The 14114-nt window shown below is 33.6% G+C and overlaps 2 protein-coding genes across 2 annotated transcripts in view; one reads left to right on the top strand and one right to left on the bottom strand.

The window, feature by feature from the left end:
- Positions 1-8186, top strand: part of ERO1A (endoplasmic reticulum oxidoreductase 1 alpha) — a 39157-nt gene extending 30971 nt beyond the window's left edge. Inside the window, exons 13-16 of the mRNA XM_072963058.1 lie at positions 442-511; positions 3542-3628; positions 3720-3853; positions 5068-8186. Coding sequence (XP_072819159.1) covers positions 442-511; positions 3542-3628; positions 3720-3853; positions 5068-5128 — 352 coding nt within the window. The 3' untranslated portion in view covers positions 5129-8186. The remainder of the gene's footprint in view (positions 1-441; positions 512-3541; positions 3629-3719; positions 3854-5067) is intronic.
- A 964-nt stretch (positions 8187-9150) lies between these two features.
- GPR137C (G protein-coupled receptor 137C) overlaps positions 9151-14114 on the bottom strand; it is a 53733-nt gene continuing 48769 nt past the window's right edge. The window contains exons 5-7 of the mRNA XM_072963968.1: positions 13277-13402; positions 12984-13102; positions 9151-11997 (exon numbers count right to left, since the gene is read on the bottom strand). Coding sequence (XP_072820069.1) covers positions 11823-11997; positions 12984-13102; positions 13277-13402 — 420 coding nt within the window. The 3' untranslated portion in view covers positions 9151-11822. The remainder of the gene's footprint in view (positions 11998-12983; positions 13103-13276; positions 13403-14114) is intronic.

Below are 14114 nucleotides of genomic sequence, written 5' to 3'. Positions count from 1 at the left end.
ACAAGTGGTATCCAAAATCAAATTCTTACATATTCAACTCAGAGAAAGGAAAATTACCTAAAAAATAATTACAAGCTAATTTTGCTCATAGGTCTTTTAGAATTGAGTTTTGATTTTGTTTTTGTTTTGATCAATGTACTAAAAGGCACATAGTTTTAGTTTTAAGAGCCATTCTTTTAGTGTTTGATATTTGCTTTATTTTCGTATTTAGCTGAACAGGTTGGGTTTGGGGCCAAACTTCTACTGTATTATACAGTCAGCTCTTACATTTGGGGACGTCAGAATATTGATTTTATTATGTGTTATACTCTATTTTAATTATATTTTTCATCACTGACAAGCAAAATATATCAGCAGGACTTTTAATATTTTATAATACATGAAAATGAGTATTCTTTATTATGCAGAGAATATGTCTTATTTATGTTTTATTTAATGCAGGTCATTTCCTTTGCATTTTGATGAGAATTCATTTTTTGCTGGGGATAAAAAAGAAGCAAATAAACTAAAGGTAATTATTTTATACTTTAACTTAATTTTTAAATACAAACTCATATGCAGGTATGAATATAAGCCCATGTTTTTATTCATAACAGTAAATCTTGATATACATCCTAAAATTATAAGAAAAGTCAGAGTCATAATCTTTCATTTCCTCAGAAAAAGGAAGCGCAAAGGCAGGTCCAACTTAAGATCTAGTTTGTGTTATTTTCAAAATAACAACGGAAATGTCTGTGTCACTGTGCTCTTTGTAGAAGTCTTTCACGTTGATGCACTTACGAATGAAAGGAAAGAGGTCTGGAGCATGAGGAGCAGTATTAGCCTGTCTTTTAGTGGAGAGAATTCTGAAGATAGTTTTGATTAAATTAAAGGATGCTCTTTATAGGGAGAGGGCACAGTGTTATTTTGTCATTCATCTCAATCACTGGGGATTAAAGGTATTTAGGAATGCCAGGAGGCAGTCGTGGGAAGAACAGGGACCTGAGATCCCACAAAATGGGCTCTGGTCTTTGCCTTGCCTTTGGGTAGAGGTTTGACCCCAGGCAAAGACCCTCTTTGTATATACTTGCCTCAAAACACTTCAAGTGTAAAATTTCACTGGGAAGGTTTATTAAACACTCACTGTGTGCAGAGCATAATTTTTGTCATTGAAGGGAGGGATGGCTCCTATCCTCAAGGGATTTCTAGTCTATCTGGGGACTCAAGTAAAATTATATTCCTGTTTTCAGTTATAAAGCTATAGGTAAGTAAAGCAGGTCTGATTTCATCAGAATATTTATAACAAACAATCTTCCTTTGTTTCTAATTCATTTCTTTCCATAACGGAAGGACCCGGTTTTATGCAGCTTGCAAACAAAATGCTTTTGCACTTTTTTTTCCTTTTTTTTTTGCTGTTGGATAATAGTTATTTTTGACCTCCCATCTACCTCCTACTTAAAGCATTCTTGCTAGAAATATATACCTCAGTGATTATGTAACCTCCCCAAAAGCTTCCAGGAACTTGGGAGTGAGGGGGAAGATGCTGTAATAAGACTTCTTCCCCTACTACTTTCGATATCTTTTTTATTTTTAGCATACTTGCTGGTTTATTGGAGAGCATTTTGGCATCCACTCGTTTTACATTGTGCAGATTAGAAATATTTCTCACATCGTTTAAATTTTATCAAAGCTCTGAAACACTCAGCTTTGATGACCTATGAAGTTTAACATAATTTTTCTGAGTCCTTTTACAAGAAAAGGAGTAAAACACCAAGAATACTTATTAATATCACATTTTTAAAAAAAATAGTAGTTTATGGTAAAAATGATGGATTTGAACAGTTACATTTATAAGTTCACTTTAAAACCTCATTTTGTCTCCTTTGTACTCTGTCAATATATGGTTAGAAATGCTTATATACATAGGGATTTTGTGATATAGGCTCTTGTGACAAGTATTAAATCCTCCAAAGTTCAGCACCTCATAGAATGGGAATATCTACTCTAGAGTAATTTTAGGGCTTTATTATTATTGTTAAAAGTTAGATTTTCTTTAATTCAAGGTTGAAACACTGGTTTAAAGGAACCCTCAAATCAAATCACCAAAATCTACTTAGATAATATTACTGGGTAAATATTTTTTAAAAGTATGTTTAAAATTAGAATTACCTCTTACCGAACTCGGTCCAAAAGATACAGAAAGTCAAAATATAGAATACTGCCAACATATGATAACATTTAATATTAATAATTTAGGCTTTATATTAAATTATAAGATCTGGGATCCTATAATAAATTCTTTACATATTACAGCTGTTTTGAAGTCTCAGGCTAAATGAAGTATCTGGGGAAAGGCTGTCCCCAGAGTGAATTGAGGTCTGCTTTGAATAGTGGGTTCCAGTCTTTGCTGACTTATTCCCATTTTTAGATCTTTGGTCTAGTTCTCTTCTGATTGAGCCCAGTGTGTAGTTTATTACATTAAAAAGAGAGAGAGAGAGAGAAACGTTATATGTTTCCCAAATTATAGGCCATTTGAAATGTATGTCAAATTTCCTGTTTCAAGTACTGTAAGATTGGGATTGCACTATAAATCCAGAACAGAGGGAGTCACTTGGACAATCAATTAATAATTTCCACTGGAGTAAAAGAAGGGTGTGTTCTGGACTCTCTTTTTCCTTCCTTACTCCTTAAGGACATACACTACTTTTGGATGAGCTTGATACATGTTCCCCTTTTATAAACAATATAATATCCTAGTGTTCACGGATATGTACATAAGTATTAAAAGCATAAAGATAAAAAGGGAAAGATAAACACCAAATTCAGAATAGTTACAGAGGGTGGGATACGGGACTTTGAAGGGATACATAGGGGACTTCAGCTATAACAGTTTCTTTCTGAAGTTTGGTGGGGAGGGTACATGGATTTCACTATATTCCGTATATTTTTATGTGATTATAATAATAATAATGTTCATAATAATAATAAAATATCTGGTTGTTTTACCTAAGTAATATCAGAAAGAAGGCTTTAATTTAACTATTATGAAACCAAAGGTTTTTATTCCTCCCTCCCTCCTTTATTTGTTCCTTTCTTCCTTCCTTTTTTGGTAAATGATGTCATACAGCCCCTGCCCCACCCACCCCGATACTGACATATGGTTAATAATCACATACAACAGAACATCTCAACTTGGTTACCATTGTATATGTTTACAGATAGTTTAGTTTGGTTAGGGAGTCTGGCAGGCCTGGGGTCTAGGTTTACCATTTACTAGCTATGGGAATTTAGGCCTGTTACCTAACCTCTCTGAGCTTAAAAAAAAAATCATTCTGTGTAGATTATAATAATATCTTTTTGGCTTTGTGATGAAGATGAAATGAAATTGTGGATGTAGAGATTCTGGTGTGTAGGAGGTGCTCAGTGGATGATGATTTCAGTTCTCGTCCCCTCTCTGGTGCCCTACGGCACCTTGCACAGCATGAGGGATGTAGAAGGCACTCAGAAATACTTAGGATTTAACTATATACTACATTTTAGTAAAATTTTAAATTATTTTTAGGAGGACTTTCGACTGCATTTTAGAAATATTTCAAGAATCATGGATTGTGTTGGTTGTCTTAAATGTCGACTATGGGGAAAGCTTCAGGTAAGCAGATCTAGCTCAGTCCTGTTTCCATTCTTTGCACAAAGAATTTTCTGATTTTTCTTTTTGTTTTTTTCCCTTATTTCTATTATAGACTCAGGGTTTGGGCACTGCTCTGAAGATCTTATTTTCTGAGAAACTGATAGCAAATATGCCAGAAAGTGGACCCAGTTATGAATTCCATCTAACCAGACAAGAAATAGTATCATTATTTAATGCATTTGGAAGGTTAGTTTTGTACCAAAATTGTTTCTGCTAGCCAAGTAAGTCTAATGCAACGCATTTACTCTCAGATAAAACTGGGTAAGAAATATCCTTTTCAGTGAAATTATTTCACTACAGAATTCTGTGATCTTAGAAAATCATTAGATGATATTCTTTATTTTAATCTATTCTTTTATAATCATGATTAATTCACTCAGTGGATTTCAATATTCTTCCTACTGAATTTGTGTATATTTTTCTAATTATTTAAAAATAGTTTTTTTGTGCTCTTCAAAAGGTATTTTGAAGGTCCTGGAAAAATCATGTTGTGTAATATAGGTGTACATGTAAAATTTCTTTGTGAATTCACCATTGTGTGAAAAGGTTAATAGTTCTTTTAAAAATAATTTTCTTCAAAGTGATTAGAATATAAGTTTGAAATATGGAAGTTACATTACAAAATTTGAGTATAGATGCATTTCCTTCTGGCCTGTCACATATAAAGAATGCAAGATTTATAAAAACTAACATATTTCTGAGGACTACATTTCTTCACTTTAAAAAATTATGATTTAATATTTTGGGTTTGGAATAATCGTCCTTCAAAATTATTCTCTAGCACACAGAGCTTGACAGTTATACTTCATTGAATAGTTTGCTACTTCTTTCATGGTAGAGAGCAGAGCTTAAGAACACTTAAAATAACAAAGTTATTTATAATAACTAAGTTATAAATAACTAAGTTAGTGAAAACAATTTGGTCATATATTTACTATTCTCACTCTTTATAAGAGTCCAAAGGCTTTGATTCTTTGTATATTTACTAAATATGGCATATCGATCAGTTTAAGTGTTCATATACATATGCATATTTAAAATACATATTTTATTATGTGCTTTATACCTGTGTACTTTAAATAGTAAGCATATGAATATACTTATGAATACTTAAGATATCTAAGGATTTTAATGCTGATGTACTTCATAATTTTGCATTTTGAAACTTTAATACTAAGTTATGAATACTTAAAAGTAATTTCTGGGCAATATTACCTTAGTTTTAACATGTCAAATTAAGGACTAAAGAACATCAAAATAGATTAAGTTGCTTTATGCACCATTAAATTTGCTGAAATAAATTACTTAAACATTTTTATGTGTTGTGAAAATGCAAAGTGAATAACTTACGAGACAAGTTATCTAAAATAGTTTTTGAGTGAAATTTTTTTTGGTTACAGAATTTCTACAAGTGTGAAAGAATTAGAAAACTTCAGGAACTTGTTACAAAATATTCATTAAGGAAAACCAGTTGAAATGTGCCTGTTTCTGGACAGTGGAGGCCCAAGAATGGAATTTCATTCAAAGGCATAATAGCATGAGTCTCAAGCCAAACATTTTATACGAAGCTGCTTTTGTAAAAGGGAATTACTTTGTTTTAAGTAAACAATTTTTTTTAATTTTGTTAAGTCTATGGATAATATTATTGTGAATAAAATTAATACTTTGATAATGTGGTACAAATTTTAAAGTTTAATATTAAGTAAAATCAGGATTATCAAATTCATATATGGTAAACCTAAGTAAATGTTTTAAGTCTCTCAAACCATAATTTTGTGTAAGATGTAATATAATAAAACTATGGCCAATGTGACAAGTGTTCAATAGGAAAATGCTAAGGAAGCTCATGAATGGCCTATTATTAGCAGCCTAAATGTTTCAATACATTTAGTGTTACCAGATTTAGTAAATAAAAATACAGAATGCCCAGTTAAATTTGAATTTCAGATAAACAACAAATAGTATTTTAATATAAGTATGTTGCATGCAATATTTCAGACAACTATATGTCAAAAAACTATTCCTTATTTAAAATTCAAATTTAGCTGGGAGTCCTGTGTTTTCTCTGGCAACCGTATAAAACATTGTTATGAAACAGATCACTTTTAGAATTATATCGGTATTTTGACTGGCTTATTTTGGTGTATAGAAAGATAAAATGATAACTCAAAGGTGTAAGGGATTTCTAAACAGTGTGAAAAGTTGAATACATTTATATATTTATTCTCATAATACTTTCCCTAATTCTGAATAAAATTTTGGGGAAACTTTTTATTTTTATATAATTTCAAACTGACAGAGATGTTTCCAGGATAGTACAAAGAACTCTTTTACCAGCTCCACAAATTGTTCCTATTTGCTTAGTCTCTCATGGTCTGTCTGTATATATACACACCTATACTGTCTTTTCCTCAATCATTCGGAAGTCAGTTACAGGCATCATGCCCTTTGAACCCTAAACACTTCAGTGTGTAATACTAAATCATTTATTTTAAATGATTTTTTTCAGAAAAAAAAATCAAACTATATACTACTATAAGCCTTAGAATGAGGAATCATTTTGAGTTCCAACTTAAAGTTCTTTTTGAGTCTTGTTACCCTTTTAATGCTTAATCTGTATAGTCATAGGGCATATGGTGATTTGGTTTTTGTACATGACATTCATTTGTTTTTCTCCCAAAAACTAAACTGTAATTTTCAGAGGTTTTCATAAGGGGAGGATCTTCAATGATAAAAATATTTGAAGGGGTATAGGAATTTCTATCACATGGTAATTGAAGGGAAAAAAGAAACTGTATACCTCAAAATCCTGGGCCCTCTCTGTATGTCTTAGCAGGTATACCATGTTGCAATGTAACATTACTAATAAAGCAAGGCTTATTTATATAATGGTTTAGAAATGCCACTTTACACTACTGTATACTTTTTCTTCTCTATATCCCTAAGGCCTGGTAGTGTCAAGCACATAGTAGGTGTCCAGTAAATGTTCGTGGAATAAATGTATGCAAATGTATTCAGTATATTTAAATAGTCACAGATCTAAATTTAACAATATATATCCTGTTTTCCTTTTCCCCCTCATTTGAATAGGGCAGGAAAAGAAAGACAAAAACCTACTATTAGTCAATATTCTTGGAGAATCAAAGTACTCTGAAGCGAGCACCATATATAAAAGGGTTTGTAGTATCTGAAAATACGATAGATGGATTTAAGTGGTTATTTTGCCTGTACACCTCTCTAACTCTCATCTTATGCCCCTGCCCTTTTTTCTTTTTTTAACATCCAATCTTTTAAAAAGGCTATTCTTATCTTTACTTTGTCATCCCTGGCTTGCTCCGTAACTGAAATTGGGCTTTTGGCTCCGTAGTTCTTAACAGTCTTGTCCTTTGAAGTCTAAAACTATATTCAGATTCTAAATCCACCTTTAAGTTCACAAGCCATTTCTGACTTGACCTTTTCTCTGCATTTGACACTGCCGACAGCCTCTTCTTTAAAAGTCTTATTTCCATTGGCTTCCTTCTATTTCACATACTCCTGGGTGCCTCTTTTCACTTATTCTTTAAGTTATTCCTCAGGCTTTCATTCCTGCTCTCTTCATCACCACTTCTCACTTTTGAGTACTTCCAATTCAATGTCTAAATCTTTATCTTTAGCCCAGACTTCTCAGTCCATCTGCCTACTACATATCTTCACTTGGTTGTCCCACAGACACCTGTGTGTGTTTAAAAAATCATTCTCCTCCAGACCTACTCTTATGCCAATGTTCCTTCCTCTGGTTAATTTCAGAACCATCATTATCTAAATTCTCTAGGCTCACTCTTCTCCTCCCTTTGTCTCCTATTCAGCCAATGTCTAATCTCTATGGATTTTATCTCCATATCTCTGACATATCACTGTCATTCCATTTTCATTGCTCTTCCCTAAAGCATGAACCTTTCTCCTTTATCCAGCTTGTCTCCTATCTTTTGCTCCACAATTCTACAAAGTGGACTTTCTAGAAGGACTCTAACAACATTACTTCCTGCTTAACACACTTTAATAACTTCACGAACCTTCAGGAGAAAGCTAAACACCTTTGCTTGGTGCACAGGGTTCTCTGATACATGTCTTCCTGCTCCCCACCCCTGCCACCCCATGTTCTGTTAAAACAGACTTCCAGTTCTTCAGATGCACTATAGTCAGGCCTCCACACCTTGGTGCCTGCTGTTCCCTTTCTATCAAGTGCCCTTGCCATCTGGAAAATTTCTAAGTATCTTGCAGGCCCAGCATAAAGCATCACCTCTGTGACATCTCCCTTGCTGCATCCAAGGAGGATCACCTGACTTCCTCTTTTGTGTCACCACTGTAATTACAACCTACCTCTAGTGTGTCATTTATTGTACTGTATTGTGTTTATTTTTTAAAGTCTCCTTTACTAGAATGTGAGCTCCTTAAGGGCAGGAAAAGGAACTATATCCATTTTGCATCTCCATAGCATAGTTTTTGGCATATGAAACTTAATAAATGTTGGTTGAATAAATTGCTTTTGAAGTGACAACTTTATTATATTAATGGTCATATCTTCACTCCAAATAATCTTTACAGTAAGAGTCAGTAGACTGTGGACTTTAGGGGGTCAATAAAACTTCCAAAATTGTATTCAGAATTTGGTGTGGTTTTGGTGGATCGTGAAAGGGGTCTATTAGGGAAAAAATAGTAAGAACTCTTCTTTCAGGGGAAAAGGCAAAATCACTAAAGAATTTCATGAATAGTCAAAGAATAGCTGCCCAGGATTATGGGCTAGATAAATTTATTCCTGTTTAAAGTTCTAAGGGGAGGGAGAGAGGTGTTAAGAGTTATTTTATACAAGGATTTTTTCTTTGCTTAATGTTTGAATAAACATGTACTATCTAATAACATATTGATATTTTAAACTGTATGGCATTTCATACGAAATTAGTGTGTAATACTAAGGGACCTCTACATGTTATGTACATACAGTTCTCCACTTACAATAGTTCAACTTTAGATTTTTCAACTTTACAAAGTGCAAAAGTGAAACGCATTCAGTAGAAGCTGTACTTCCACTTTTGAATTTTTGATTTCTCTCCCTGGGCTTAGATATGCAGTATGGTCCTCTCTTGTGATTTTGGGCAGTGGTGGATCTTTAATTCTGTAAATTGCATGAGATAGTCAACACTTTATTATAAAATAGGCTTTGTGTTAGATGGTTTTGCCCAACTGTAGTTTAATGTAAGTGTTGTGAGTAAGTTTAAAGTGGGCTAGGCTAAGCTATGGTGTTCAGTAGGCTAGGTGTATTCGATGCATTTTCACTTACAAGCTGAGGAAGATCTGTAGTTATAAGCTCACTAAAAGCAAACTATCATTTGTAACTCCAAATATTTTCCTCTTTTCTATGGAAGCACTAGGGTTCTTATCCTCACATGATAGAAACTCAGTTGGTATAGTCCATTATGAGAGATTAAGAAAGCCAGACCTCCAACTAAAAGCACAAACACTTTTATTTTTAACAGTAGTGTTTTGTTACAATTTAGTGAAACAACAAATAAATACATTCATTGGCCACAGCTATACTTTTACAACCAGTTTGAAACTGATTATATAGCTGAGAAACACTGTTAAACAATAAAAAAGGCAGCTATGCATAAAAAAGCCACTTTAGCTATAAATTACATCTTTCATAAAACTACTACCAGCTATAATGAGTGGTAAGAGTTTCAAAATTAATGACCACCCAAATGAAACGATAAAAACAAGTACTGCTAATCACTGTAGAATTACACACTTAAGCAATGAAAGTCTCTCTTCTAGTTAATGAACCAAAAAGGAAGGTTTGAAATTGTCATCATGTGCTTCAGTGCAGGATGAATAGGGAATGCGTAGCCCTTTGATTTTATAAACAACTCCTTCTTTCAAGACCAGACTTAAAGTGCTCCTAGTGCTTTGGAATTTTTAAGCAAAAACTGGGTCAGAAGCTTATCTTTCTTTGTCTTTGGTGATGTACTGTGGGAGATGTGTATACAGAGATAAATGCAAGAATTCAGGTACCCTGGTCAGGATAAGAAATGTACAAATCTCAGATTTGGAAGAATCAACTAATGCAGCTAAAAGAACCAAGTTACTTTATCTGAAATATGTTTTTAAAAGTAATCTTTGTTTATCTGGTGAAATAGGAACATTATCTACAGAAGTCTCAGAAAGATTTACTAGAAAAAAAATTTACTTTATCACTTTGAATCCCAAGGATTAATAAAGACAACAGAGATCTTTTCAGATAGCTCTAGATAATACCTAGCATAATTAAGAAAATAAATAGTTGGCATTCTGAAAAGAAATCCAGTAACTGAAGTTGCAAACTATACTCAGGTAAGTGCATGTTATGTTGTTCTGTTACTACCAAGGTTAACTTCCACACCATAAACTTTAAAATAATTTGCTTACAATGAGAGAATTTCGTGGAAATAAACCCAAAGTAACATAAGTTTATGCTTTTGATTGAATTTAAAATCATTTTGTATGATAAAAAGACAAAATTTCTTTGGCTGTGTACCAGCCTCCTGAAAGATTAAAAGCATTAAAAATTTTATTTCTTTCTTGGGGTTTCACTTACTGTTATACTTTACGAAGTTGCAGAATCAATTAATTGAAAAGTTGAAAGGTACTTTATGTAAGAGTAGAAAACATAATTTTCTAATCAAAGACAGAAGAGGATAGTTGTGTTAGTTCAAGTTCTTAAGAAATAGATCAGCAAACAATTGTATATATGGTTAGTCGTCCTTAAGCATGTTGTGACAACTTCTCAACATTGCCCGTTACCTTGGCATCTTGAGGTATTCAGCATCTACTTCCTTATAGACACTGGTAGAAAGTGCATTTTAAAATTCTCTATTACCTTAGCCTACCATATATTTTCTTTAGATTTGAGATAGGACATTCAGGACAGTTTTAATGTAATTCTAGAAGTATTTCAATATTGTTAACCACTGGTGTTATACTTACCTAGTTAGTACCCTTACATAAGTTGTTCATTTAGTCTAGTGCTGGAATTCATTTGAATTTAATTTGGCTTTGCCCATATACAAGATATAAAAATGTGAAAACTAAAAGAGGAATTAAATGTCTTACAAAGTATTGCACTTGAGTTCACGGCAATAATGTATCACGATTTAATTTACCTGAGGACAATCCTGATTCAGTTAGGAACAGGTAAGATCAGCTATATTTTGCTTCAGCTAAGTTGAATGCTTTTGAAAAATGTATTCATCTTTCGACTTAGAATTGTACATTTTGTGAATATTCCTTAAGTACATCTGTAAACTGATTTAGTCCCAAGAAGTTTCTACCAAAATCTCCCTATGCAAAAATTACTATTGCTTTTTTGAAGACTCATGCTTAAACTACTGCATACATCTTAATCAGACAAAATAATCACTTGACCAATTCTACTCAAAGTAGCCACATAATTTTTACTGGTATACTTTCCTCTTCAAGAAATGACTGTGGCTTTCCAAAGAACACTGCTGGTCATCACTGTAAAGGATTATTACTATCATTTGTTTAAAATGATGGTTTGAATAATTTCAGTTGGTACTTTACGATCATGTTTAAAAGAACTATCTTCAATGATTACATATTCTTAGTAGATCTTTCAAAAGAAAGAATTTTTATGCCTTCATTCTGTGCACTGTTCACACTATAAACTTTATTGAGTAAGAATTCCATGTGGAGTATACTGCTGAATATACAGGCTTTGATTTTTGTAGGGAAACTGCCTCCTAATTTGGTGTACAACATAATATCCCAGTGAGAACACTGGGGTAGGACTTTGGGGACTGCAGTGTACTCTTTCAGAACAAGGATAAAAGTGCAAATATGCAAATATGCATTTGATGTTCCAAAGTCATGATGTTTGGAAGCCACCAAGTGCCTTAAGATCTAATCCCTCGTTTCTCCCCCTCCAAACTTTCCGCTGTACTCCGTTTCACTAGGACGAGGTCAAAAGTAACAGCTGTGTTCCCCACTGGACACAGCCACATTTCCAGGCTTTGTTTTCAGTTGCAACAGATTAATGGAATGTTTATGCAGATGGAATTTTAACACACTGAATATACATATGCATGAAAAATGACTGAAGAATCACGACTTGGTAATGCTGTCAGTTTTGCGGTGTTACATATAAGCTATGGTGATTGTTCATATCTAAATTACTACAAGTAAAGAGCAAAGGAGCAGTGTCTGTCATAGGTCCATTCAGGTGGGGAGAGACTGTGTAACTGCTGCTGCACCCAGTCATGGTGCCATACCAGCCCAAACCTTGTGAATTTGATAAACTGCAACAAAAAGGAGCAAAAAAGCCATAGGAATGTGGTTAGGATATGGCAAGTCATGTTGGCATTTATAGTTTTCAATGAATTTTAGAATACAGTTGAGTACCAAATGTACTGAAATATGTTTTTTGCCAAATAAATAATGGCTTTCTACAAAATTCAATGACTTTTATCTAATATCCTTGATTCTGTATCACATATTAGAAAAGAATACATACCACTCAGAACTAGTAGAACTTGATTATCAGATAATAAGAATAACAACAACACTATAGTGCTTATTATGTATCTAAGACATGTTTTGTGTGTGTATATGTATATACGTATAATTATATTTACACACACATACACTCAATTAATCGTCACAACAATCCTATCAGATAGGTTCTATTATCAACCCTGTTTTACAGATGGAAAACAGAGTAAAAAACTGAGCTTATGTAACTTGTACAGATGAAGTGAGGATTATAGAAAATGCTGTATCAAACTCAAAGCATTAGGTAGGTGTGCATTCAGCTTTTCTCTTTGCACAGACACACAGTTAATGGTACGGACTTGCAATGATTTTGTACAAGGAGGGCACAAGAAGATGTCCTATAGCACCTAAGCATCTCAAGAGTTTTATCTAGGACTTCTCTGTGGCTTCTGAACAGCACAACAGATAGAGAAACATATAACATCACCATAATAGTATTTCTTCCCTGTTCACCAGCTCGCTTCGGCTTTGAACTAACAAGGCATCCTAATATTAAATGGCAACACTTTACGCCCAAAGGCATTTCTCAAATAAAGGGAATATATGGGCTTAGAATCAGATGATAATTGTTTACAGTACAGGTCCCATTATGGGTTTAATATCTACTGTTCTAAGCTCCAATATTAAACGATCTTATTTATTGACAGATATCAGCAAACCACCCTTTGCATACTGGGTTAAAGCTTAGATTTGTTCTTTTCGATCTATTTCAGTACTAATTCAGTACATCTACCTTCCTTCTCTTGAACTTCCCAGTCTTGGCAAGTCATCATCACTATCATATCGTCTTGGATTGTCGAAGAAGTATGCTCTGGAACTATAACTGTGACTATTTATCATGCCAGCAGGTGCCTGTGAACAAAGTATCAGATAGCATATGAAGACTGACTTTTCAGCTAAGAAAGGAGGCTGGGCTCTATAATGCTTTTTAGTCTTATACTTTGTAAAAATAGAAAATCAATATAAATGTTCCATTATTTTTAAAAATAAGGAGAACAAGCTTTATAGAATATTATGATATCATACCAAATTCTGGTTTAATCTCTGTGCCCGGAAAAACAGTACCACCGACCATGCTGGCACGTGTTCCCACAGAAAGAGGACCATTCCAAATACTATATACTCTTCTCCACTTACGTCTTTTATATGGGCCTGTAAATAGAATATGGCAAAGCAATTCTAAAATCTGTCTTATGTATAAGAAATCACCCTCCACAATCTGTTTGCTTCACGTAGGGTAATTTAAAACAACTTACAAGTACGTAAAAGTCTAAATTAATTTTCCATATTTTGTGGTTTCTCATGTAATGGTATTTATCCTTTAAAGATCACAAAAATGCTTTGCTATTAAGCAGAATAAAGAGGTATTAACTTTTTCGATGCATCAATTTATGAAAATATTTTAAATACATGGGTAGTGGGGTGGGGTTTTAGGCTCGCTCCATAGTCTGCGGAGAGTTAGAAAAGAGACTACTGGTTCCAGCTGCTCTGTAGGCAGAATAATAGCACTACCCCAAGCTACACCTGGAGAGAAATGTAACATGCAAGTCACTCAGCTCTGCTGCTACTTAAAAACATGCTTTTGGGCTTAAACTCCATGTTGAATGTGTTTCTATTCTAATAGATGTGGGGAGAGAGAAATGGGAGAAGGACAGAAGGGGATGTACCACATGGAACCACATGGGAAAATTCCTTCTTAGAAAGATAACTGAAATTCTGAAAATGTAGTATTCCAGGAGGCCTTAAATTCAGCACAAGGTTAAATTAATATAAATAAAGATATGGCATGTACCTATGTCAAACTGTACTTCTAGAAAAAGGGCAGAGAATGCTGGAGGGTCAAATATGCATAGCCAGGGCATTG

Source organism: Vicugna pacos, chromosome 6 (genome assembly GCF_048564905.1).
Source record: "Vicugna pacos chromosome 6, VicPac4, whole genome shotgun sequence".
NCBI lineage: Eukaryota > Metazoa > Chordata > Mammalia > Artiodactyla > Camelidae > Vicugna > Vicugna pacos.
The sequence above is the reverse complement of the archived record's forward strand: the minus strand, read 5'-3'. Positions and strand labels throughout refer to the sequence as shown.